Below are 27,049 nucleotides of genomic sequence, written 5' to 3' on the forward strand. Positions count from 1 at the left end.
CATTCAGAGAAAATTTCACCTTGTTCAGAGTTTTAGCATCTCTCTGCAGAGTTCAAGCGTGCACTGTCACAGACCACCCCACCTCCACCCCCGCAGTACGCCTCGTTTCAGGCATTCACTCCCAGCCCTCTTCCGCTGGGAAAGGAACCCTGAAGGGCTCCTCTGGAAGCGGACCGGGAGCGGAGGCCACGGACCCAAGCCCAGGAGCGCTGCTGGCACGCCCCGTCCCGGTCACCGCAGGCTGACCCCGGCCGGGCACCTGCGGGTGACAGGGCCCCGCGCCCACCCAGACAGGGCCAGCCCTTCACCGGGGCTCGGCCCCATCGAAGACACAAGGTGTCAGGGCACCCAGAGCGGGAGAGGCGGATCACGGGCCCTCACCCCGCCGGCGGGGCCGGGACGCGGGTGCGGTCGTACCTCCCCGACCGGGAGCATCCCCGCGGCCCCTGGAGCGCGCGGGGCGGGGCGGGGCGGGGCGGGGCGGGCTCGTGGTGGGGGCACGGGCGGCGGCACCGGCGGCCGCCCCTCCCGTCTTCCCTGCCGTTCTCGCTCTCCCGGCCCGGCGCGCGCCCCGCCGCCCTCCTGCGCCACCCGCCCCGCCCGCCGCGGGCGCGCGCCCCCGCCCCCTGCCGGCCGCAGCCCCGCGCGCGCCCCCGCCCGAGGGCCGCGCTGAGGGAAGGCCGCGGCGGGAGGGCGGCGGGAGCGAGTGGCCGGTCGCCGCGCCGCGCGCGGGGGCTCCCCCGGCGCCGTCGCCGCCCCGAGGCCGCACCTTCTCCTTCTTCAGCTTGTAGGGCATGGTGAGCGCTGCGCCCCGGCCGCTCCGCGCCCGCCGCCGCCGCCGCCGCCTGCGCCCGGGCCCGGCCGCAGCGCCCCGCTCCCATTGGGCCAGCCGCGCCGGCCTGCCTAGCAACAGCCTCCGCCGCCGCCGCGAGCCGATGACGCAGGGCGGCCGAATTTTCTCATTGGCCACACGGCGTGTGGGCGCCGGGCACGCCCCTCAGGCGGAGCGGGTCGGGGCGGGGCCGCGCGCGAACGGCTCTTCCGGGGCAGCCCCGCCCGCCGCGCCAGGACGCGGTTTGGGCTGGGCCGGGCTCGGCTCGGCTCGGCTCGGCTCGGCTCGGCTCGGCTCGGCTCGGCTCGGCTCGGCTCGGCTCGGCTCGGCTCGGCTCGCCGGGGGACACAGAGAGGTCCAAGCCCTGCGGGAGCGACTACAGCAGCAGATCCCCACGGGATGTTGTCGGCGCTCGGCCACGGCGGGGAGACGTCGGGCTGCCGCCCGGGGCTCCCAGATCCCCACTGCGTGCAGGTGGTCCCCGCAGAGCGGGGGAAAGGGACCAGGGCTCCTCCTCCTGCGGCGTCCTGCTCAGCTCTCCATCGCTCGGGGAGGAGGAAGCCCAACGTCCTGTGCTGGCTCCAGGGCTGCACCCCACCTCTGCGTGCTTGTTGGCACTCCGAGGCACAGCTTTGGGGAGGCTGCCGGGGGATATAATCGGGTCAGTGAAGCTGGTGGATGGATGGGTGGATCCAAGGATGGGTGGAAATGTGTGTGTGTAAGCACTGCCAGGCCCAGCACATCCAGAGCTTTGCCCCTGCTGATAATGGAGAAGGCTGTTCCTGGGACATGGGTCCCAGGTCACTTCCCTACTCACATGGGGCAGCTTGAACACCTCATTGGCAGGTGGTCCTGCATCCTTACAGTAGGAGGATGGCCTCCAGCAGCCTGCACAGTTGTCCCTCAAGGTGATGTTCAACTTGGGGAAAAGCAACCAGCTGGTAACAAGCTGTCCTTGAGTTCATGGACATGAACGGAACAGGACCTGCTTGAAAAGGGCCACCTAATTAGGGGTAATGATGTCTAGAGGGTCTAAGGTCAGTCCTTATTGTCCTTAAAGTGGCTGCTGGCCTGTTGCAAGTGGTGCAAGAGCTCCCATTCGCTTTAGGCAAGCAAGTGGTCAGTATCTCATGGAATGTGGCACATCGGTGGGGAGAGAAGTGGGGGACTGGGCAATGTCAGTGGTGCTTCAGCAGGAGCACAGTCTTTTCAGTCATCAGGTGAACAAACTTGGCATGGCAGGTGGGGAAAAAAATTCCCTAAGACTGTTGTGAAAGTATGAGTCCATCACTTTATTATTAGCATGCTTATCATCTTCATTGACTTGACAGCCATTGGCACTCAACGGGTTCCCCCAGGAACAGAGCAAGGTCTTTGTTGTTGTTGTTCCCCTCCTGTGTCATGCTCAAATGACCCTGGCCAGAGCACCAGCACAAGTATCTGTTTGTGAGCAGGAAGGTGTACCAGTGTGAGCAGGTAAAAGCCACTTGCTTGAAGAGTTCATGGCTATGACCATTCCCTCTCATCAGCTGTCACATGGAATTCTGGATTGGCATTCCTTGGTCCTGGAGGAGCTCAGCTTCACCAAACTGGTATTTGGCCACTGACTTTGTTCCAGTGTCAAGTGGCTGGTGTTTGAGCCTAATCTCCTGATCCCTGGAAAACTGTAGTTTTCCAAGCTTGCCTAAGAGCAAGGGGGGCATTGGATGGACCCTGGGGCTTCAGGGGTTAAGCCCCTGGGGCTAAGGGGGGAAGTGGAAACACCCTTTGGGGAGCATCATGGGCAGCAGTGCTACTAGATGGCTCAGTGGGTCAGGGGCTTTTTTGAGTTCTAATGGTTGGGAGGCAGTGGGCAGGGATTCAGAGCGGCAGAGAGCTATTGGAAGCTCCAGGTGGATGGCAGCCCCACTCTGTGGGGAGTTGCCAGGGATTAGGGAAACAGTGATGGAAAAAGGGGCAGGGGGTGCAAGGCAAAGGGAAGCCAGTGGGGGGCAGGACTGTCCCATGCCAAGCCCCTGCGTCCACGGGTCCCGAGGGGCTTGTGCCACAAGTGCCTCATCGCGCTGAACTAAAGCATGGAGCCGGCCCCTTCCGGGCACATCCCGGAGAGGGTGCTTAGCGGATCGTGTTCCCCAGCCCAGGTACTGAAGGGCTTCCTAGAAACCTCTCTTCGTCTCTACATCTCTGACTGTTGCACTGCATCCTTACTTACTCTCCCTCCACACCTCTGCTTGCTCCACATCTCCCAGTCCGAGCTCTCCTCTTCCTAGGGGAGCCCCTGGCCCCTCACCTTCCCAACAGCTCCTTCCTCAGCCCCTGACCTTCCCTGCTGCACACCTGCCATGTGCCCCTGCCTGCCCACAGCACATGCTGCCTCTCCTCTGCAGGGACTTAAACCTGAAAAACATTCTCCTGGACAGTGAGGGTGACATGAAGGTCTCCAGATTTTTCAGAAGGGTGGTCCTGCGGGATGTCCGGGGAGAATCCCTTGGGACCTCTACACATCCAAAGCTGCCCACCAAGGCAGTGCTGAGCCAGACCTTCTGCCAATCCTATGCTTATGCCTGTCCTGAGGTGCTGCAGGAGAAGCCCCGTGACCTCTTCCTGGAAAACACATGGAGTGCTAAAGTCATCCTCTGCGCCCTGCTCCAGCACTACATATGTTGTGATGCCACCAACTGGCGGCACTTCCTGCACCAGACCCAGGTGCAGGGTCTCCTGTCTTCCCTCAAAGGTAGCCCTTACCCCACACTGGGGCAAGGGGTAAGGGGGCTGGGAGCAGCCAGGGCAGGAGGCATCGGAGAGGCATTGGGGAGCACTGAGGGCATTGGGAGGAGGAGAGCAAATGATGGAGGTCAGGGGAATGGGCTTTTGGGGGGCACTTAGGAAGCACTGAGGGAGAGCTAGGGACATAGAGAGCTTTGAGGGCCATGGGAAGGGTGTCAGAGGGCATTGGGAGATTGTCAGGGAAGAACTGGAGGGCACTGCAGGGGTTATGGGGGCATTAGAGAAACTAGGGGGTTTTGAGGTCAGCTGGGGCACCAGGGGCAGCGGGGGGAGGGTGTGTAGGGGTGTCCCAGATGGTGGGTTTTCCCCAGGCCCCACCTTGCTCTCTGTGTCCTCTCCCACCAGCACCTCTCAGCTGCTGAGCTGCTCCAGATCCACTGGGTCTCTTGGTTCCTGCTCCCAGAGCACTTGCCCTTGGGCATCTAGGCTGCCAAGCACCCATGTGCAGTTTTGAGGCCCTCTCAACTTCAGGGGGCTGCTAATAAAACCCTTGAACCTTCTCTCAGCTCCTGTTGCCCTGGCGACACTCCCACAGAAAGCCCCTGCGAGAGACCTCCCCAAATCCATGGTGGCATCACCCTCCAACCCACAAAGCAGCCTTCCCATCTGGGGATATCTCTCCATTCAAAACCTCTCTGTGACTGCAGGAGCTGCCAGGCCCCAGGAATCTGGAGGTTCCTCACAGGACTACACTGACACTCCCAAGCAGCCCCATATAGCCTTTGCAGAGCCTGCTTTTGGAGTGACCACCACTCATGACGTGTTGTTACCAGGCAAAGCTCCTAACAAATCCCCAGCTACAGAATTCAGTCATCCCAATGAGATGTAGAAAATGAAAGAAAATCAGAGGGACAAGGACACTCTCCTTTGCTGTTCAAAGCACGCAACAGTACAAACAGTTCTTCCAAAAGCCTGGCTGAAAATTTTAGCAACTGTGATCTGGTCAAGAGAAAATCTCTAAAATAACCCAAATGTTAGAAAAAGCTTCTAGAAACAGGACAAAGCACACATCAGCTCATTACACAGTACTTTCTGCTAGCTATCCATAACTGTTGAGATAGTTGAGGCTGATATTTTAACAATTGCCTCCTCTCTTTTGGTCTAGTGCCTTGTTTTTGCTCTTGGGATTAATTAATTCATGTATTTCTCTGGAATCTCAGTGTTTCGTCAGGTACGGGATCATTCAGCAACAAGTCAGGGGAAATGGGTGCAAGACAGCTGAGATCACTTGTCCAAAGAGCCATTTTCCAGAAACTACTTCACTATTTCAGTTCACAGGAACACAGAAGGTATCCCCCAAACAAGGGGCCAACTCAGCAGCAGCAGTGGCAGTGGGAGACAGAACACATGAGCATGGTTCCTTTCTGCAGAGCACTGCTGTCCCATCTCTAACCCCAAAGGCAGAGATAACTCAGCCACCAGCTAGTGCTGATACTGAGAGGGATGTTTTATTTTTATTTTCCACGACTGATTTTGAGTGAATTTTTACAAGGGCGAATACTGCTAAGACAAGGGTGAATGGCTTTAAACTGAAAGAGGGCAGGTTTAGGATGTTAGGAAGCAATTCTTTACTATGAGGGTGGCAAGGCACTGCCACAGGTTGCCCAGGGCAGCTGTGGATGCCCCATCCCTGGAAGTGTTCAAGGCCAGACTGGATGGTGATTTGAGTAACCCGGTCTTGTGGAAGGTGACCCTGCCCATGGCAGCAGGGTTGGAACTGAATGATCTTTAAGGTCTCTTGCAACCCCAAGCCATTCCATGATTCTACAAGTGCAGGATCCCCATGTTGTCCATGAAAATTGGATTTGTTACCTGGTGTGCAACAAGCCAATAATTATGCACTCGAGAGAGACATTGATTATTTATTTCAGAATTGTGCAAGCCTGGGTACTTGGTGGTATTCCACAAATCAAGCACACCAACTATTACACGTTTGGGCAAACAAAGGAAGTGTTCATTGGCTACAAGTTACATAGTTCTCTTATTAATTAGTATTCAATCTTCTATTGGTTAATGATTCTCTTGCTTCTCATGCTGACTAGTCTGCATGCTCAGTCTTTCTCTTCTTTTAGGTCGGTGGGTTTCTTGGTCAGTGGTCTCAGTGGTCTCCAAGTCAGTGGTCATGCTCTCCCCCGACGGAATTACCTTTTACCCAGTTGGAGTTGATTCCAGCGCAATTGCTGAGTTGGCTTTATTAGTTTCTTCCTTATCTTGGGAGTTCTAGCAGGTGTCTTGATGGCTTATAAATTCTGTGTCCATTATCAGTGGGCATCCTTTTCCCAAAGCTTTGTTAACCCCCTTTAGGTCTGAGGTTGTTGAAGCATGTCAAGCCCTAAACTTTAATAAGGCAGTTAATTTGTTTTTCTAACACCCTGGAGCATACTTGTTAGCTGCCTATGTGTTTCATGGATTAAATCTCCTTTCTTGCTGATTAGGCTTGAAAGTATACAAATATCAAACATCAAAGAACATCCTTTCTTAACGAAATTTTTACGTATCCCACAATTTGCAACACCCACACTGCTAGAGAAGCTCTGTAAATTCCTTGCCTTGCCTGTTTGTCTCTGCAGGCAGACAAGGACATGCCTTCCAAAGTGTTATGATAGCCCTCCTTTCCACTCCGGAAGCTACAGAGCAAATGGGAGTTGGAAATCACACCTGCAAGTTTGACACTGCTGCCTTCCGCTTCACCGAAAGTTTGGGAAGGCAAAACAGCGTAAGGCGATGATCTCTGACAGTTCAGGGACCAAGGCTATGATTATCTGTGCCATCACGGAGCTTCGTTCCTGTTCCCACTGCCGACTCTTAACAACGGGCGCTACGGCTCCCTCTGCCTCTCCGGGCATCCTTGAGTCAAGCCGTGCCGTTTCTCCGTGTCCAGGTGTGTACTGCCGCTTGACCCCGAGCCCCGGGCAGGGTCTCACAGTCCCTCCAGGCCCGTGGGGGCACCTTTCACCGGCGGACTCAAGCTCCCGGTACAGGCGGTGCCGCCCCGCCCCGAGTGGCCTCAGGGGCCGCGGGGCCCCGCCCCGGCCGACAGCGAAATGGCGGCCGGCGCTTTTGCCCTCAGTAGAGATGGCGCCACGGTCGCTCCGCGGTGCGGGCGGGCGAGCCCGCGCCGGAGGCGGGGATTGGCGGGGCCGCCCGCGGGGCGTGGCTCGGGGCGCGGCCGGAGGCGGGGATTGGCGGGGCCGCCGGCGGGGCGGGGCGCGGGGCGTGGCCGCAGGGCCAGGCTGGGCGCGCGGCGGAGTGCGCGGCCCCGCTCCGCTGCCGCCGTGTTCGCCGCGCCGGCTTCGCCCCCGCCCCGGCATGAGGAAACGCAACGAGTCGGTCACGGTAGAGCATGAGCGCGCTGCCGCCGCCGCCGCTGCTGCTGTGCCCGGGCCCCTCGACAAGGGCTGCAGCCTAAGGCACAGCCTGCGCCTGCCTGCCGCCGCCGCCGCCGCCGAGGGCATGAAGCGACCGCTGGGCAGGTGAGCGCCGCCGCCTCTGCGGTCCCTCCGCCGGGCTTTGTTATCCCCGCGTCACCGTCTGCCCGCTGCCCGCGGGCGCACCGGCAACCTGCCGGGGAGCGGGGGCGTGTTTTACGAAGAGAGGGGAAGGGCGACTGCCCTCCACCCCCCCCGGCCGAGGAGCCCTACCCGGCGGACAGGTACATGGGCGATCAGGGTGTCCCCCGCCTCGGTCCGCCCTCCCTGGCTGTCGTGTGCCAGGTGAGCAGGTGTCGGCCCCCGATGCCTTCCAGTTCTCGGTGCTAAGAACTGATCAGAGAGTGGGGCGGCAGCGGGACCTGCGGACCCAGCCCTGGCCAGCAAAGAATGAAAAGGGTTTGGGTGTTCATACCTGAGCGCTGCTTCATCGGGCCCCCTTCGGTACAGGCAGGCGTTTTTCGTGAAAAAATGGCTAGCGCTGAAATCCTCTCCATCAGAGAACGTATGTGGAACAGCAGGGCCCTGCAGGTAGGATGTCCGTGTTTTTGGAAGAAGGTGGTGGCTGTCAAAGTGATCTCTTTCCTAGGAACGTATCGGATTTAGAGGTCAGTAGGAAAAGCTTACATGGGTGACTCCGTTGAAAAGAGTGGCTTTTTGATAGCTGTGTTAACGTTTTAAACGTTTTGTACATATTTATACTGGGAAAATGTTTGTGCACCTCTCTAAAAATTTTGTATCAGTAGAAGGTGCTTATCACCTGGAGCCTTCATCGTGAAAGATTTTGGGGGATTGCAGTACACCATGAAGATGGACTCACAGTTGCAGAGGGCTCGTGAAGAAAAGACACAACCTTTTACTTTCACCTGCAATATAATTGTATGTGAATGTAGAAAATACAGGGAGGTGCTGAAGACAAGTATAGTGCTGTTCTTTGTATTTCGAAAGTGTGAAGAATATAATGATCAAAATAACTGTGTGGTTTGGGTAGCTGGAGCCAAATTGCTGTGCTTCAGCAATACAGCAGCCTGATTTAAAAAAATAAAGGCACTTAGGGCTGGATTTCTAGAAAAGAAGGCATTGTGGATATTTTTCTGTTAAATTTTCTGAGAAATTTTCTGTTCTCACAGACAAAATTAACACTTGAAAAGAACTCTTTTCTGTTTGTGACATGGATATTTGTTGTGTTCAAAGTCAGAAGCTTTAAAATGTGATTTCGTTTTATTGGGTGATAGCTATTCAATTTTATGCCCTGGAGGTAAGCCTTTGGGATGCTGTCAGTGCTCTGCTCATGTTAAGACAAGCTTTTGGTAATTGAAAATGGTGCTGGGTTGATCTCAGTTTTCATGACTGTGCAGTGGATCAGACTGTCAGCGCTCTGCTTTTATAACATTTAAAATTTCAGCATATCTATTCCATCTGTCCAAATGGGTGATTTCTAGACCAGTGGCAATCAAGTGATGGCTTGCTAACTTCTTCAGAATGGCATTCAAATACTTTTTGCTCAAGTGGAAATGCTCTGTCAGTAATGAGCGTTGAGCAAGCCCTAAGAGAACATAGTGCAGGCTGTCAGCTTGGTCTAACGGGCAGGTGCTTTGTGGGCACCAGACACAGCACAGCTGAATTGTGAAGGCCAAGCTTAAAGCAGGGAAAGCGCATGCTGTCTGTGAAAAAGTGGCTTGTATTTACTTCTCCATTTAGACGTTTGGAAGTGGTCGACAGGCAAGTTGTCCTCATTTTATTCCACACTCAGCCTTTGATGCCTGTTTCAGAAATTCCTGAAGTCCTTACATGGGTTTTCATGGGGTTTGGCCTTTTTTTTTTAATTCTTTCTGGGTCAGGTACTGTATTCCACACAGAAGTGTTTCTCAAACTTGTGACATTGTAGGAAAACCTTATTTGTTTGAAACTTGCTTCTCCTTTGGCTTTTCCACATTTTTTTTTCATGCTGGCCTGTGTTGTCTGCCTTTCTTTCTGACTTTCAGTGGCCTTCTTTGACTTCCTCACCTTGTGAGCCTTCAGACAGTGTTTTGCAGACAAGGTGTCTATGTCTGCCCATACCTTCCAGTTATGTTTTCTACAGGGTGATAAATGCGCTGCTGGACTGTGAATCTGACCATGTAGGAATGGGAGGTCCAGGCAGAAGAAGGTATGATGCCCAGAGAGAAGGTTCTTGTCCAGAACAACCACCCTGAGTCAGGTCAGACAGCTTTCTAGCTCTGTATCCCACCTTTGGCAGCAGACTGCATGCAGTGAGTGTTTAAGGAAGAACATGAGGAGAGTATGAATACAGTGGGACCTCCCTTGAGGGCTGCCCTGGCTGTGGTCACTTATGTGGCCAACAAGTTGCTGTATGACCATCTGGCTCCTTGTATTTTAATATGCAAAGTCATGCTGTTATTGCAGCGTTCCTTATACCGCTGGATATAAAAGTAGTGTTTGATTGTTGTTGCTTTCAATGTGTTACATCAGTTTTACTCCCCAGCTTGCAGGAGCTGTAAGGAGGTGAAAACTGCTGTGAGGATGGTGGAGGTGGCATAATATCTGAAACTGGGATTTGTACAACAGCAGACTATTCTTAGCAGCATTCTCCTTGGTGAAATAGTTAAAATCAACACTTCTGGTGGCTGTGAATTCTGTGTTAAAGGGGAATTGGGGCTGTCTGCATTTCATACTGCTGTTCTTTAGTCTCTCCAGACTTGGGGAAACAGCATGTATGTTTGGCTTCAGCATGTGTGTTTCCATCTTTTATTTGTAAGTGATACAAGCCATTGGTTAGAAAAGCAAACCAACCCCACAGTAGCGTGGAGTGGCTGTGTAGTTCTGCAGCCAAGGGCTGGTCATGTGGCAGATCCCCTGAGTTGGGAGCACAGGGGGCTGCAGAGGCAACTGTGTCTGTAACTGCAGCAGTGACCAGGGCTGTGGAGCAGCAGCAGAGCTAGCGTCTGCACTTTCCCAGTATGGCTCTTCCCGTTCACATCCAGCTCCTCAACAAAGGCCGAATAGCACCGTTAACTGTAAACATAACTGATGTTTATAGAATACACCGTTGGTTTACCAGCAGCAGCAGCAGCAGCTCGTTCTTGCAGCAGTATTTTTGAATTTTACCAGCGCTGTGTTTGCCCCTCAGTTTCAGTTCAGCCGTACCATCACAATGTGCTCATTCATCCAGGAGCTGAAACTCATTCTGAAGAGGTGGCTGTGCGTTGTGACTGGCAACGACTCTGTAACAGAAAGTCTGTGCGCCTGCGCTTCTAAGTGTAACAGAGATGGGTATCTGATAAATAACATTTATGTGGCTTTGGCTAGTGCATACTGTAGCCAGTGTGGCTTTTTTAAAGTGGTTTACAAAAGCAAAAGGAAAAAATATAGGTATTTCCATTTTTCTTCCATAGATAGCAGTAAAATCTAATATGAGGGTTACCTGAGCGCTTTACCACTAGCTCCTTTAAAAGTCTGTGAATGATATTTTTTTTTTTTAAAGGAGGTGTTGTATGTGAAATTTTTAAATGCAACAATGCAGTACTAAAGAAGCACTAGGCAGTGCCCACTGTTCCTGCTGTGTGTGTTTTATGTGGATGGCATTCCTCTAATATCTTTGTTATGAGGCATTTTCCAGGTGACAGTGTTTAAGTGCTGGATGGTTATTAAGGTAGCATTGTGTTTTGGGTACTTGCTGTGACTCATTTTTGTGGTTGGTGGCTGTAATGATCTGGGGAAATGTGTTTGAGCAGCTGTAGATAAAGGGAACTTTTATGTGGAAGCACAGAGAATAATGGAAATAACTGAGCTTAGTATTGGCATTGATACCAAAGCAAATTCTTCTGTCTCATTTCTGCTGAACCCTGATCCTGGTGATAAATGGTCACATGCATGTTACCCTTCATTTCTGTGACCTAGTCCTTATCTGGTCCTCATTAATCCCAGTCAATAGTCAAACTATAGATCTGAAGTATGAATTTTGCCATTCCCTATTCTCCTATATATGCTTGCTACAGGTGTTAAAACTTATTTCTCCGTGCTGTGAAGAACTAGAGTGCTGCAAATCTCACGTGTGTGAGCTATGGTCCTTGATATTTCTGTCTTCTACCTTGCTGGAGAAGCCTGTTGTCCCTCATGCTGTCTTCAGTTATCCCTGCTACCTTTGCTTTTGGAGACCTCATGTTACTGGCCCAGGCCCCTGCAAGATGTGTTTCTGGGACCCTTCTGCTGGCTGTCCAGCCAGTGTATCCCACAAGCTAGATAATTTTTGACTGACATTACAATTTGGTGCAGTTTCAGTTACACCACCGTCACCCTTGTTCTTGTTTGTTGTGTGCTCTCTCTTGAAAGGCAGAAGGTTGCTTTTACTGTTTTCTGGGTATTTTATGAAAATACAGGGAGGTGCTGAAGACAAGAAGCTGCAGCAGCATGCTTGTGTCTTTCCCTCTGATACAGCTGAATTTTACTGGAATACTGAGTTGTGCCCAGGCATGTCAAGGGCAATGTGTGGTGACCCTTGGTGCCATCCTGCCCCAACAACCAAAGTGCTTCGTGATTTCCCATGTCTCTTAGGCTTTAACCAGCGGTATCTTTTCTTTGACAGAGAACTCAACCATCTGTTATGTGTCCTTGTGTCTCCCTGCCTTATATGTCCAGGCCTAGCCTCCTTTTTCCTGATGTTACTTTGTTTAGAAGCATTTGCATGGTCTTTTATGATTATTCCAGTCTGGTCATTGTAGCAGAGATGACAAATATTTTAATTGATCTCCTGCAAATTTTCATCAATATATTTCTTAAGATTTTTTTTTTTTTTTTTGGTGAGTTTTGTGCTATTGTCTCTTTTGATTGCTGTCTTCTGGTTGAACCAGTTACTTGTTAGTGCTCTCCAAGGAGGAAGGTGCTACTTGTATAGAGGCATTTAATAAGTCATCAGCTTTTTCACCAGTTCCACATTCCTGCTGGGTAACTGCAGCTATTTCAGTGATTCTGGATAGTTGTTCTTGAGCAGAGTTCACAAAGGAGCTGTGAAATGGGTTCCAGTCAACTTTGACTGTGCTTTCTTTCATAGTAAGTACAGGTTGAATCACATCTCCTGTGTGTAATATATGTAAAAGCAGCTTGCTCTGTGTGGGGATTTTTTTCTTTAGTGTATAGAGTGGTGAGGTTTTGGTTTGGTTTGATTTTTGTTTTGTGGGTTTTTTTGTTACAGTTCTCTTGAAGAAGATGCACAATAATATTTTGCTCATATATGCCAAAATGGGGTTGTGTAATTACTTCCACATGTATCGATCTACCTTTTTTTTTTTTTCTTATTTATTCAAATGGTATTTCAGTAGCTGTGCATCCTGGTTTGTCTTGTGTGTTGTCAGTCATTTTGGCAGCTTATGGGTAAGCAAGTGCCTCTGAGTTGCTCCCAAGTTATCAGTTTGGGGCATTAGGTGTTCATTCTCTGCATCAACTTCCAAGTTTGTTCAGCTTTTGCAGACATTATAATTCTCTAATTCTCTTTCCTTATGCCCATCTTCTCCCCACTCTTTCTTAAAGGCATATAATTCATTCAGCAAAAATAGTAATACTCCCTGCAATGTGGAGTATTATTAGTTTTTCTTTATTTTGGATTATTTTTTTTAGGATTTACAGATTTGTGAAGCCACCATGTTGACATGTAGCAGTTCTGTGCCTCAGTGAGTTACTGTTAAAACCTATCTCTTTTTTTAACATTTTCATCACTGACTTTGGGGGTTAGGGTTTGTGTTAAACAGGCATGGTTTATTCTCTTAAGCATCTCTTGAAACTCCTAGCATCCTCCTGCAGGCCTGTTTGTATGATCTAAAATTTCTTTCCTTAGATCCAATGTTTCCATGAGCCTCTCCAGATTTTCTGTAATAGGGCACAGCATTTTTTCTGCTGCATCTATCTACGATATGTCTTCTAGTCTCTGAGTAGTTTTCCCAAGTCCTTATATTTCTCATGGAGAACTCTGCTCAAGCAGGCTTGATGAGGCTGAAGAGAGTTTACCCTCTAGTTTTGAGTTGGTCTCCTTGAACTCCTGATTTCGTTGTGGTGCCGTATTTCTGACATCGTGCTTGCCCCTGGGTTCAGTTTCTCTGCTTTGATGGCGTATGCCTGAATTAATAATAACTGTGTGGTGTTACTGACTGCTACTACTTTGTAATTCTATAAACTCCTTTTCTACTTAGAAGCTGTATGAGTTGCAGACCTCTGCTTGTTTCTGCTTGTTTGAGTATACCTAAACTTCCCAACATGCAAGTGGTTCTGGGTAACTCCTGAGACCAATGGGACTTCCTGGTAACATCTGGAGTGAAGATGTCTGTGGAGATGAGGGTCTTCTCAGTGTTGCCACATTCTTTTCTGTCCTTCCTGCTTAAATGGCCACCTCCTTTTATGCTGTAAATGACGTGCTGTTGCTGAGCCAGGAATCTAGTTCTCTGCAAATGCAGTCACGCGTCATCACAGTGAGTGTGTGGGTTTTCTCCAGGATGGAATGTGTATGTGTTTCTTTCTGGTGAAAACAACGTTGTGGTGTTTTCATTAAAACTAATGATAGTGGCATCATGTTCTCTCCAGAATCCACTTTTGCAGTATGTGCAAGAGGCCTGATATACCCAAGCAGGACTTACCTTGTAGATGAAGAGTACTGCCTGCTGAGTCTCGATTCCTTTGAAAGGAACCTGCTTAGGAGGCTACAGCTAAGTTACTTAATCTTCCCAGACCTAAAGGGCAGGTCAGATTATTTTGGTAATCGTGCCAGGATGTGAAATTAGCAAATAGGCTTCTACAGCAATTCCCCTACAAAAATCTTCATTTTGGAAACTCACTGTGTCATGTTGTTGGTGTTACAGTAGTGACCAGCTTCTGACATCAGGAGTGAGTTGACTGCAAGCAAGGAAGATTCACTAAGGCTGTAATATGAGAGCCGTATGTTAATGTAGCTGTGACTGAATCAGTACCAGAAGGAGATTAAAAGAAAGTACTTCTACTGTATTAAAAGGGTAACAGGAAACCTAGGAGACTTTAAAGCCATTAGCCTGAGGTGGAGTCTGTGCAATTTAAATTGTATGTATTAATTTGAAATTCAGTGGAAGAAGATTTAGCAGCTAAATTTATACACTAATGAAAGTAGATCTGTCCTGTGGAAGGACAGTGTAAAACGTGACAGGTTTGTCAAGATTACATCCTAGTTGATGAAAGTATCACTGGTAAAATTGTTTCTCCAAAGCACTTGACTTTATACTGTAGTTTATTCTGTTGAAAGGGCTTGTGTTGCTAATGGAGAGCATGCTATCGCTTTTGAAAATTGGCTCAATGGAGAGAGAAACAACTGGGGAGTTATCATGGGATTGATGCTTGGTTTCAAAGGTGTATAGTTTTGTATATTAACCATCCCAAGGATGAGACAGTTACTGTTGGTAAAACTGGGAGGAGGAGAGGGTTGATGAGGGCTGATGAATAGGGCAGCCATCAGTCTGAGGCAGCTGGTCAAATAGTGAAAAGGTCGCCAGGACACAGGTTAAATGTAGCTGGACATGAGGCAGGATGGCAGAGGAGAGGTTGGGGGTTTGTAACTGTGGGACAGAAATGGTGGCAAAGGTTGAAGCTGTTCTAGGTAAGTCACCTCTGCAAGCTGTCATGTGTCAAGGAGTGTCCCCTATCCAAGCAGTAAGGCTGCCATCTAGGCTGTGCACTTTTGTTTTTCTGGTATGCATCTCTCTCCCTCAAAGCAGTTAAGTATTGGTGAAACAGTGCAACACTTAGCTTCGGAAATCAACCTCGTTCTTATTGAAGGCAGTTTGAACTTGCGAGCAAAATCTCCTAATTTTAGACTCTATTAAAGTGCCTTGATCATTCACTGAGCTAACAGGAATCATGACTGTTTACTTTCGAAATCAAAGTGTTTATTTAACCCAGATTTATTTCAACATTGTAACTCTTACTGAGTAGTAGATCTATAGAAAAGATTGTTAGATTAGAAAATTCACTTCTGAAACACAAACACTTGAAAATATTTGAGGTAAGTCCCATAGCTGCCCTCTCTTTGTTCAAAAGAATCTATCAAAACACAGGAAAGAGAATTTTGGGTATCAAAAGAGGAAAACCTCGGCATCAAAGTTTCTTCTGAATCTGGAAAATAGCTAGCGGAGGGCATGTTGGATTGACTAGTGTAAGTAGTTCAATCCTTCTGGATTTTATTTTAAAAATAATAAGAAAAATCTTCCCTACCAGTTGACTGACCAGTTCAAATTATTATTTTTTTTTTAATAACTCCCATGTCTGGATGGATGCTGCATGGCCTTAAACAGAGATAACAGAATATAGAATTGTTCTTTTGACGTCTCTTATGTCTGGAATTTTTGCCTCATATCATGCTTGGGAAGAGAGAGTGGTGTTCTTCTGAACACAAATAGTTATGCTGAAATCAAATATGTACCCACTTAAAATGGTTGTTAATTCCTCTTGCAGAAGAGATTAGTGCTGAATAATAAGGGAAATGAGATTTTGTGGAAACTCATCTCCCTTGCTACTAAAGGTGTGCAGAACAAAGGACTTCAGGTGAAGTCCTTTCAGCATTACTGAAAAAATACCCTCTTGGAAGGGTACTCTTCAGTGGGATTGTGCAAGTTCAGAGAACAGAAAATGCATTTACCCCTATCTAGAGCCTGGTTTCCCTTCCCCTGGCAGTAAAGCTTCCCCTGGGGTGACTTTTCTGAGACAGAGGAGCCTACACAAATGGGGATGATGTAACTGGAGCTTTGGAATCAGGGCCTCCAGGTTGCAGCATTCTTGCTCCTGGAGGAAAGTATGTTTAAGGTGCTTAAGAATTGAGTAGATTTTAAGACTTTCTTGGCATCCTCAGGGAGGGAGGCCTGTCACTGTTTTCTCCCTTAAAGCAGTCCCATCTCACTTTGTGTAAAGTTTTGATTTGTTTCAGAGCAGCTTGAGGAAGCAAGAATAAAGCTGACAATGCCGGTTTTATATTGCTGAATATGAAAACTCTGAATTGGACACAATCATTGGAAATAGCCCATTCTCTTGTTCTTGCAAATCCAGCAGAAATGCAATGACCAACCTTTTCTTTCAGTGTCCGATAGCTTTGTGCTGTCCCTTGTAAAGGATTATCTTCCCCTTTTGACTGACAGAGTAGGGACTTCATTTTATGTCAGACTTTGTGATAGTCTGATGTACAGTCCTGCAAAATGTTTTGTTTCCCTGCAATTAACTAAAAACTCCAACACCTGCTTTTCACCTTTTTGGAGTATGTGTTTTTCAGGCTTGGCGCTTCAAGGTTTTGTAGTATTAGCAAAGGCTTTGGTTCTAATTGTAATTAATTTTTTAAGCCTTTGTTATTTTGGAATTCTTTCCTGAGCAAAATAAAGGTCCTGAGCATAGGTAAAGCTGGAATCCCTGAATAAATCACAGATGAAAGCAGAAACAGATTAATCTGCCTGACTGTATGTGAAATAACCCGTGCTCAAGGTATGTCAGAGGCTGACAGCGGTTTTGTATCCCTTCAGACATCTGTTCTTTAACCACGGCTGTTGCTTTATGGCCATGCTCTGTTTGTTAAGCCTCCCTTTTTAAACGGGTCATAATTACAGGGGGCACTGTAACTGTGCTGAGCTGACAGTCAGCATATGTAATGTTTTGGCATTGTTTAATGTTCTTGTTTGCTTGTATGCTTCTAACAGGGAACTGTTGGTCTATTGTAATCCAAATGTATTGCTAACGATGTGTTCTGAATCTAAAAGGTGGCAGTATCGCTGCTAACACAAGAGCGTTCTTTTTCTTCGGGCTTCCGAGAAGGAATGGCTTCTGATCTCTGCCAGCAAAAGTAGAGCTTTCTCAGCTGGAAAGTATAGTATGGACATTTTCATACGTTTAAAAGGAAAAAGGTCCACAATACACAAATGAGTCAGATGGTTTAGATGAAAGCCAGAGCCACAGAGCCTGCTAGTATTGATAATTCTGAAGCTGTGTGGGTGGTGGCTGTCTCACAAAAATCTGTTGGTGTGAAAAGATCTTGTGTTCACAAAGTTGTGCAGCTTGGAAACACAGACCTGTTCGTACACGTGTATCCATGAGAACAAAGGCTGACTCTGGATTCTCGTTGTTGCTGCAGGGTTAACACACTTAAGTTGTGAGTGGTGGTAAGGGAACTGGCTCTGCCATATTGTGTGATGCCTCAATTATGGTATGCATTCATCAGGCAAGTGACTTGACTTTAAATGTGAGTTAGGAACTGTGGTGGAGTATTACATGTCTGGACTAGTTCTGCTCTTGAACCTTTGCTTGTGCAGCTTCATACTCTTCCTCATGAAGGCAAGTGTAGTAGAAAGAAATGAGCTGTATCGCTTGGATAAAAATCAGACTTGTCTGGTCTGAAGCCTTTGTTTTGCACGTCTGGTGCTGTTTCAGTCTTTTGGTGTTTATGTTGTGGTTTTATCTCTTTCGTTTGCAGACAGCTTTGCATTCCCTGGCTCATGGAGTAGTGAGAGGGCTGTGCCTCTAATATAAACCAGCTGTCAGCTGTGAAATGAGTGGAAAACTTAAAAATTTGGTAAACGCTGTGGAGGGAGTGTACTTGCACCACAGTAGTATCTCAGTGCCAAGCTCGACTAAAATCTAGTGTGGGTGACTTCAGATTTGATTAGTGTCAGCAGTATTGCTGGAGAAAGTATTTTCATAGAATTTAAACAAGCAGTTCATACTGGAAGGGTTCTGGCACAAACTAAGCGGCTGTCTGCAGAAGATGCATTCAAGAAAAGTTAACCTTAAAACCCTAATCCCCAAGCCTGCCCTTCTGTCCCAAAAGTCAATTGTTCAATTGCCTAGGGTTTAATTAGTCATTGTTTGCTACTTACTTAAAATAACGGTAGCATCTGCTCCTTTCTTTTTAAAATGTAGCTTTCAGGTTAATCTTGCCACACACAATTCACACTAATGCTAATACCATTTTACCCAAGCATTGAGAAGTAGCTATAATTGCTACTTTGACCATGCTGCAAGTGTACATTTTAAATAAATCCATGCTGTGTTGCCAAATGTTCAGCCTGTTCTTATCTCCTGGTCTATGACACATATGTAGATTTCATGCAATTGGAACGTAAATTATCAAGACTGGTGTCTAAGCTCCTGTCTTTCAAAGGAATTGCCAATGCTTACAGTTACTTAATCAGACAAATGACTTTATCACTGCCCTTTAGTAGGTAGTCAGCTTAGTTGATGGTTCTGTAAAGGAGAGCCCAAGCCTTAGGAAGGTATGGGGTGCTTGATGGGGGATAAAGATGTCCCATGTCCCTGTCATGTGGGATGTGTAAATGCTTGTGTGAGGCTTTCCCTACCTTGTTTCATTTTGCTCTGCTTTTTGCAGCATTTTGCTGACAAGGGCCCATATATTACCTGCAGGCTGCTCCATTATTTCTACTCATTAATGCTGTACACTGACTTGCCTTTCCCTCACTTTATGGGCTTAATTTCTCCCCCCCTCCCCTGCTGTTCTCCGAGCCTTGGCATGAACTTCACTGGCATTTCATTGCTATTGACTGACTGATCTGCAGTGCCTTCCACTTACCCTGAATGCTGATGCCACATTTCCCCCACTTGATGCCCCACAGTCTTGATTCTTGCAGGTCCTACCCAAGATCTTATCCTCTTCTGCAATCTGAAATGTGGTTATGAAGATCTCAAAAGCTGGAGCTTGATGGCGTCTCCTGAAAAACTCGATTAATTGAGTTGCCTTCCTTTACTTTGCAGTTGCATCTCTTGGAGTCAGATCTGAGTTCTTGCAAATGACTGGCTAGATGGCTTCCTTCTTGCTGTTTATTGTTTTAAGTTAATGGTTAATCCCTTGATATTAATCAGAAGGAGGCAGAGAAGCAGTCTCTGAGAGTCTGGGCTGTAAGAGAGCAACTAGGTAATGAAGTGGTAGATTGTGGGGGAATTTGGAAGCTTAAAGTTTCAAACCTCATCTATATTCAGACAGTTGGAACAATACTGCCTGCAGCTCTTACCCCAGCCAAAAGGAGATGTTTTGTAGGCAACAGTGTGTTTTGGGGCTAAAATGAAGCCTCAGGAAGGATGTTGGGAATAGACAGTTTGCAAAAAGGGAGGGAAAGGACATTGCTGAAGAGGAATGTGTCTAAGGCAGTGGTTGTACAATCTCTATAAGCCGACGCCACAGCCAGAAGAAAAGGTCCTGGAGGCTCCTTCTTTGGACAGGCTTTTCTACCACAGCTGCTAAGCCATCTCCACAAACTGAGCTGTTTGAAACCTAATTCTACCGTGTATTTGCGTGTATCTGTTACGATGCAGATACAGGATCGTGTCTTTTCTAGGATGTGGCCATCCTTTTGTGGCCACATTCACTGGTTGCCAGCTTCAGGCTGCATAGACGTGAAAGTGAATGGAAAGTGGGATAAACTGCATAGTTTGCCCATGTAGAGCTTGTCAAGTGAACTGAGGTGATTGTTTCTCTGACCGCAAGTGACATGGGGGGGATTTTTAAAAGATGATAGAAGTCCAGTAAACCTAACTGAAGGCAGCATCAGTAGGGGTTTGATTGATATTACATAGGACATTTTCAACAGAAAATAAGGGATGAGATGCTGAAAAAGCTGATTAGCCTATAGACAAAATGTTGTGGTTCTGCTTGCTGACATTCAGCACTTCTCTGGAGCTGTGTATGAATCTTTCATGGTCTTCCTGTGGATACCGCTATGAACAGAAAAATAACCTAGTACTTATGATAGCTTTCTGCAGTGCTTTAGAAATACAGCATCCTAATCAGAGAATACTGTATACGTACTATAATACTAGCAAAGAAGAATACATTTCAGTAGCTGGCACTGTTTTTCTGTGGTTAGAACTGTTTGGCAGGAAATTCAAAAGGTTTCCTGGGTGTATTGACATACTGTCCTTTCTGGGTTTTGAGCTTTTGCCTCTGTTGGGACACTTTCACTTCCATCAGTTAGTGTTGTGTCTGTTTAAAAAATAAGCTGTCATGTATTCTGAGAAACCTGAAGGTAGAGCTTGCATATTTGAAAACATTATCAAAAAACTTAGCTTGCCTTTCCTTTCTGTCTTCTTTTTTAAATGAAAACCCATAGACTTCAAATTTGTTGCCTTTCCCCTGCCTTATTAAGCCCATTATTCCTATTAATTTGTCTTTTATTTAAAAAAGTAGAACGTCCCAACTCTTTGCTTCTGGATGTAGTCAAAGTAGGTACAGTAAGTAGGATGCTGAGCGTTATGAAGGGGAGTAGCTTTTCCTGGATTGAGTCTCTGCTGGTGGAGGCTTGAATGTCTTCCTTCATCTTAGTTTTTTAAGACCAATATTTAAGAAGGTGTGCTTAGTGTTTTATTCACCTTTCTCTCCCACTTTCTTGCTGGAATGTAAATAGGAACATTTAGTAGCTTAGCCAGATTTTGAGATTTGGGTAGCTTTTTCTGTTTGTGCCTAGTAGGCAAATTGTTATTCAGCTTTTGAAATATTCTGGTAGCCTTCTTTATTTTTTTCTGGAAAAAAATCGCTTTTCAGTGAGAAGTCAGCTAGTCTGATTTGTTGCATGAACCTGGTGAACTTTAACCCGTCTAATTCAGCTCTGCAACACCAGAGGGATGTTTATGAAGCATGGGCTGTTGCAGTTTGCCAGGTGTTTGTGGGAGGAATTGGGCAGACATCTGTTTAAGGCAGTGTGTCATTTTTAGGATGAGGATAATGGACTGGGTGACTTCTTGGGGGGTCTCTTGTAGCCTCTTTACTGTTCATGTATCTATGACATGATTAAAATAGTCCCTGATTTCAAATCCTTCTTTTAAATTGAGTGATGTTTTGGATGCTACACTGATGAATGCTGTAGGATCAGGTGTGAATTTGGCTATTGTGTCTTTTGTACATTTGATGGCATAGAATAGAAATTTATATTATTTGACTGATACTTCCTGATAACAGATCTAACAACTGTTAATGCTTGGGTTTATGTGCAGATGGATTTCTACTTGAATTTTAGAAACTGTCAAAGAACAAATAAGATACCCAAACTTTCCTGCCTCATCCCAATAGCTGAAAGATCAGATTGCCTTTTGAAACAACAAAAAGCAAATTGTGTCTTTCACAGACGTGGAGTGTGTCAGTAACAATTTATTCTGCTGCTGTGTGCCTGAAAAAAATCGTGAAGTCCTCTATCCTTCTAAAAGTATGTTCTGCATGGCTCTGTGATATGTAGTATCTTCATTTTTTGGTCTGGAATATCTGGTATGGAATATCCCTTTAGTCAGTTGGGGTCAGCTGTTCCATCTGTGTCCCCTCCCAGCTTCTTGTGCATCCCTGGCCTCCTTTCTGGTTGGGTAGAAAAGGCCTTGAGGCAGTGCAAGCTCAGCAGTTACTGAAGCATCCCTGTCAACACTGTTTCCAGCAAAAATCCAGAATATAGCCCCATACTAGCTATTATGGAAAAAATGAACTCTACCCCAGCCAAGCCCAGCACAATACTATACTGCAGTTTAGCTTTTGAGAGAGAGACTAGAATATTTCTGCAGAAAGAGCAAAGATTCAATATTTTAAAGAGCTTTGTGTAAGAGATGGCAAAGGAATCTGGTAGAGCTAATTTTCTTATTTTCCAGATCTTTCCAAGAGCGAAAGGTTTTAGGAAGTGTGAAACAAAACGTCTCTGAGGATGCAGATTACCATGCAGTTTTTGTACATGATGTTTTAGTAGTTTTATGAAACAAATTTAGGAAAATAAAAAGAGCAATGCCTTTACATTTGTGTCTTGTTTCCAAGGATTGTGATTTATGACTTTTTTTTTTTTTTTTTAGAATAGCAAGATGAGTTTGGGGGCTTTGGTTTTTTTCTTTGCGTTTTTTTTGTAGTGAACTCATCCTATTAAAGGGATCTTAGTGCCAAAGGGAGGGATCAACTGCTCAGGTGCTGAGAGTTCTGGCAGATACTATTGTTCCTGCTGGTTTTCATGGATCAAGATCTGTTTTCAGGATTGGATGCATTTTCTGTAATTCAACCTTCCTTCTCTATGCAGTACTTCCAGTGAAGCAGAATTAAGGCTTGGCTGCCGATTTTTTCATTGAGGAGAATTCTGTATAGAAGTGCCTGAAATAGCCCAAAATGAATCAGGCGATTGCCTGTTTGCCCATGCAGCTTTGTTCACTGTGCACAGAAACCAGGAGGGGGCAAAGCCTTGGACATTACCATCTTTTCAATTTGCATTTAACTGTACATAAAGCAGGTTTTACAGCAAACCAGAAGAGTAAAGAACCCATATTAATCTTGTAGTGGAAAAGTACATTGTTGGGTGGCACTGCACAAACTGTCCAAAAGCTGCTGGTAACAGTTCTGAATGGGAAGGAGACACACTGCCTATGAACTCCCATTCAGTAGCTCAGAGGCTGCCTCTGTGCATTCACACAGTTGGAAGGCTGATAGGTTTTTATCCTTTGTCCAGGGAACAAGTGAAATAAAATAAAAGATTAATTGGATTGGGTGGCTCAGGTAGCCTGTGTGGAGAAAAAAAGAAAGACTGGGGGATCCTTTCACCCTTCAGGACCTGCAAGAAGCAGGAGCCCTGTGCAACACTATTGTACAGGCTTTCTACAGGAAGGGAAGATGAGTGCTCTTCAAGATCCTACCTGGGCTAGAAACCATCTCTTGTTTAAAAACAAAGCTAGCAAAGAAGGCTGAAGGGCTTGCCAGGGACTCGATGTGTGGGCTGTCCTGCCCTTTGCATGGCTGCTGTACTGTTTCTGCATGCCCCTGTGTGCCTTGGGGCTCAGTTGCAGTTTCCAGGTTGTAGAATAGGTTGTTTTGGGTTCAACTCTGTTTACCCCTAAAAAAAATCGTCCCAGCCCTTTAAATTTCCTTTGACCCTCGTTTTGTTTGTGTCTTTATCTGCCTCCTGATTGTTACGCTCTTGATCTTTGTCTGAGGGTACAAATGTATTGATTTTATTTGGTTTTTTCCTAATGTATTCTGTTAGATAAGTGGTGGGATGTGTTCTTGTTATGCCATTGTTCATACCATTTTACTTTTTCCTCTCCTGCTTTAAAAGTGACTTTTGTCACCTGATAATCAGGAGGCACCTTGCTTGACCGAGAATGAAAATGGTCTTGGCTTTCCACATCCCGTGCTCTGAATTCCTGCCAGGAGAGCATTGCCAGTTTGCAGTTTGAACAGCTGATGGGGTCACCAGAGCAAGCTGGAGTGACAGCATTTGCTGAACTAACATAATTTCATACGCTGGTGTCTGTGGGCATTTTGTTTTACTATTGCCCCATGTGGATCACATGAGCGCTTATGTGCATTTGTCTATAGATCCTTTTGGGACTGCAAGTGCAATGTATCTGGTTTTTTTTATGTTTCTCATAAATTTTATGTTTCTCATAAATTTTGTTCTCGCTCAACTGCAGCTCTTGTTTCACCCTTGGCCTGCCCTTTCACCCTTGTAGTACAGCTGATAAGGAGATGCTGATGGAAAGTCTTCTCGTGTACTTCTTATGTGGAAATGATTTAGATGTTCTGCAGGGGAAATTATTTTAATCTGAATCTGGATGCAGAGTGTACCACAGCAGTGTGGTGGTTGGACACTTTTCATGAAACCTCCAGAGTTTGCTGGAGAGGAGGGGGGAACACCAGCATTGTGGTTCGAAAGATGCCCATAGTAAATTTGCTTGACTCTGTTGCTTTTTGCAGATGGACTGTGATTCTGGACGATAGAAATCCCTGTGGTGCAGTACTCGAATGTTCGTTTGTGGGTTGTTTCCCATGGTGAGGCAAAGGATGTTTGTACCTGCGGTTCCCTTAGTGCCGATAGAGCAAAGATAACACACTCAGGGGAAATGACCATGAAAGGACTCCCAGCTCCTCATTGCCAGCCAGATACTCCTACTGGGCCCAAGTGCAAAATATGCTTTCTCTGGGAGAATGTAGGACTTTCATCCAGGTGTAAGTTAACAGAAAAATTTTCTGTTTCTGACGTCACACTTGGAGCAAGGACTTCCATCAGATTTAAGTATGTCTAGAGAGAGAATGTGTTTTTTCATGTCCACTTCAGAAATCTGTGTGAAGCAAAAACTACTTCAGATTTTGCCTGTGTTTGGACAGAACCCAGAAGTTGGGCAAAAGCCTTTGGTAAATGAAAGGAGGAAAATGTGATGTCAGGGGATTTTGTTTTATTTTGGGGTGACTTGGGATTGGGTGTTCTGTGTTGTGTGAAGTTTTTTGTTGCTTTGGTTTTATTTAGATATTTTTATATCCATTTCTGATATTATAAAATATCTTCAGTTTGCAGCTGCTTATTTTCTAACTTACTTGTATTTCCCAACTAAGGCTGGCTTGGTTTCCTGGTATGTTGCTGCTGCTTTTACCTGAGCACACCAAAAGCTTCTTTTGCAGGACATTTGTTTCCTCAAATAGCTTTCCTACCAAGCAAGAGCAATTTAATTTATCTAAATTACTCACTGAAGACTTACCTGATAATTTTATAATGTCTGTACTTTCAGCACATTGTCTTGGATTTATCAGGAGAAAAGAACCTGTCTGATGGATAGAAGCTTTGCCCTGGTTACATTTTAAGTAGAAATCTCCCTGGAGATGAGGTGCAAATATCACGTTACCGATTAGCATTTGGCATGGAGCATGAGAGCAAAGAAAGAGATGTCTAGGTTCAGTCTCCAAAAAAGAGAAACTGGACTCATTCCTGGACTCTGACACATTACTTTCACAATGCCGTCTTTAGTGTTTTCTGTTCCTGGTTCTGACTTGTGGCTGGATCATGTGAAGTACTTTGCAACCCAGATGTCTGAAGAGCCTCTGTTTTGATGTGCTCTGGTTGTGCCTGGAGGAGTTTAGACCTGGCTCTGGTATCTTTCTAAGCACGTGGAGTTTTTATTCTGTAGAACTGAAATCCTGGCATATGGAAAAGTCCCCCAGGAGAGCTGTTTGGCTGCAGCAGGATCTAGGCCCCAGGCAGGAAAACTTGCTGGAAAGCCCCATTCCTGCCTGGCTGCTTACCTGTATTATGTTCTTAGTGGGAAGGTGGTGATGACAGCTACCTCAGGTGTGAGCTGAAGGGAAATGGCAAGGTTGTGCTGATTCTGACCGACTAGCCGAATGAGAAAAAAAGTTTTAACAAAAAGACACACTTTTCTTGTTGAAGATAGCTAAGTTGGCTTCCAGCTGCTCAGCAGCTAAATGTCAGCTACCCTTTGGTGATGTCTCCACCCTAGCTCTTCCACAAACCTGTTCCAGCTATGGGAATGAGTGGTAGGGGCTAATGTTGGGGTGGTTGTGGAAATCTGAGAGCAGAGAGCTATGGTCAGCTGTGGTTAGCCCAAACAAAATGCTGTGTCTTTTTTCCCCAAAGTTTTGAGGTTCACATTTGTGTTTAGCTGACCTTACCTCATTCCATGGTGGATTGCTCTGCAGACCCTGGCTCGACTACGTCTGCTGGGCCCCTTCTAAAGACCACAGCCGTAGGCAGACTTGTTATGTTGCTTGTTACTCACTGCTCTGTACTTGGGACCTCTGCCATTGCCTCCTCTATTTGCTGCTCTCCACAGGGCAGAGGTAGGCCAGTCTGAGGGTTTGGCACTCACTAACTTTCTTCTAAAGCCCCTGTTTGTAGGCAGATAGTGTGATGGAGGCAGATTTTGGATGAATAAGAGGATAGCCTATTCCCTGTGAGTACCCTAGCAATCATGCCAAAAACTTATCTGCGTGGGGGAGATTGGAATGTCTTCTTTTTTGCTGTGCTGGAAAACTGTTCCTGAGAGTCTTGGCTTTAGCCTAGGACTACAAAAGCTATTGAGATTTTGAAAATGGTGGTGTGTTAAACTATTTCCATTCCAGTTCTGTCTGTAGGCTCACAGTTCCTGTAAAAATGTTTAAAAATGAGGTCTTTAGGCTCTCTGTTTGGCAGTTTCACCAAGCTAACAGCATCCAAACCCTCTTAGCACTAGCGTGGAGCAAGTTTGTCTGCCAGCAGTTCCCAATACTGAGAACTGGTTGCTCACTGCATAGGATATCGTTCTTGCTCAAGACTGTCTGCTGAAAAGCAAAAGCAATTATGTTGCCTGAAGGCTTTACATCAATTTTAGTTCTTCATCGCAGGGGTAGTTGAGAGCCTCTCTGTTTCTGCACATGAAATGCCAGTCAACTAGATCATTACAAGTATACCTTTATGTAGATATATGTGCATTTATAGATGTTTGAGTCTGTATTTGGTAGTTATTCTGAGGCAATAAAGTGCATTTGGAGATACATTGCTTGACTAGCTGCTGTGTGATACTTAATTTGTTTGGTTTTTTGTTTGATTGTTTTTCTTTTTTGATGTTGCTTTTTGGATTTGTGTTTGTTTGTTTGTTTGAGGTTTTGGGTTTTTTTGTAGCTTATTTTTCCCAGTTAGACTACTCAAGGTTAAATAAAGTTTTGGGCAATTGTTCTGAATTTATTTCTGGACTCATAGATAATAATGCTGTGGATTATGAAATTTATTATGTTCTATAACTTAGAAAGGTTTGCTTTTCAGGGCTTTGAGAGGTACAAACCCTTTTAGCTAAACAAGGCAGAATGTCTACTCTAGTCCATAGATGAAATCATGTGTAGTTTTATCAGTCTCATTGCACATAGTTCCTTAAAATCTGTGACAACTGAACTGAACAAAATCTTGCTGATAGTGATTTAAATGGGAAGCACAATCAGGCTACTTTTTGGAGACAGTCATGTGTTATGCATTTTCTAGAGATCCTGAAATCTGTTAAAAGAGCAGGGAAAAAAAAAGCTCTTGTTACAGAGTCCTTTAAAATATAACCAGTACTGAGTTTCTATTCCCTTTTTCTAAGCTGATATCAGCTGGTAGTTTGGTTACTTCTGCTTTTCTCAAACAAATGAGGCTACATAAACGGTTTAAAATTAGGTTTCATTTAAAGAGTAAATGACCAGATTTTCAAATACACCAAGCACACAGATAATTGTCAAAATTACTCTGTAAAA

General features: G+C 46.2%; 2 protein-coding genes across 5 annotated transcripts in view; one reads left to right on the forward strand and one right to left on the reverse strand.

The window, feature by feature from the left end:
* Nucleotides 1-873, reverse strand: part of PPP2R5D (protein phosphatase 2 regulatory subunit B'delta) — a 27,771-nt gene extending 26,898 nt beyond the window's left edge. Inside the window, exon 1 of one of the 2 annotated variants that reach the window (XM_050315222.1) lies at nucleotides 770-873. In XM_050315222.1, coding sequence (XP_050171179.1) covers nucleotides 770-796 — 27 coding nt within the window. In that variant the 5' untranslated portion in view covers nucleotides 797-873. Of the gene's footprint in view, nucleotides 1-417; nucleotides 437-769 lie in introns of those variants that run through there. The other variant, XM_050315223.1, reaches the window with a different exon arrangement.
* A 6,002-nt stretch (nucleotides 874-6,875) lies between these two features.
* Nucleotides 6,876-27,049, forward strand: part of ABHD12 (abhydrolase domain containing 12, lysophospholipase) — a 38,289-nt gene continuing 18,115 nt past the window's right edge. The window contains exon 1 of one of the 3 annotated variants that reach the window (XM_050315229.1): nucleotides 6,876-7,092. In XM_050315229.1, the coding sequence (XP_050171186.1) occupies nucleotides 6,929-7,092 (164 nt within the window). In that variant the 5' untranslated portion in view covers nucleotides 6,876-6,928. Of the gene's footprint in view, nucleotides 7,093-9,158; nucleotides 9,197-23,948; nucleotides 24,002-27,049 lie in introns of those variants that run through there. The other 2 variants (XM_050315231.1, XM_050315230.1) reach the window with 2 other exon arrangements.

The sequence above is a fragment of the Myiozetetes cayanensis genome, unplaced genomic scaffold (assembly GCF_022539395.1).
Source record: "Myiozetetes cayanensis isolate MyiCay16 unplaced genomic scaffold, myiCay2020 scf2-11, whole genome shotgun sequence".
Classification (NCBI taxonomy): Eukaryota; Metazoa; Chordata; class Aves; order Passeriformes; family Tyrannidae; genus Myiozetetes; species Myiozetetes cayanensis.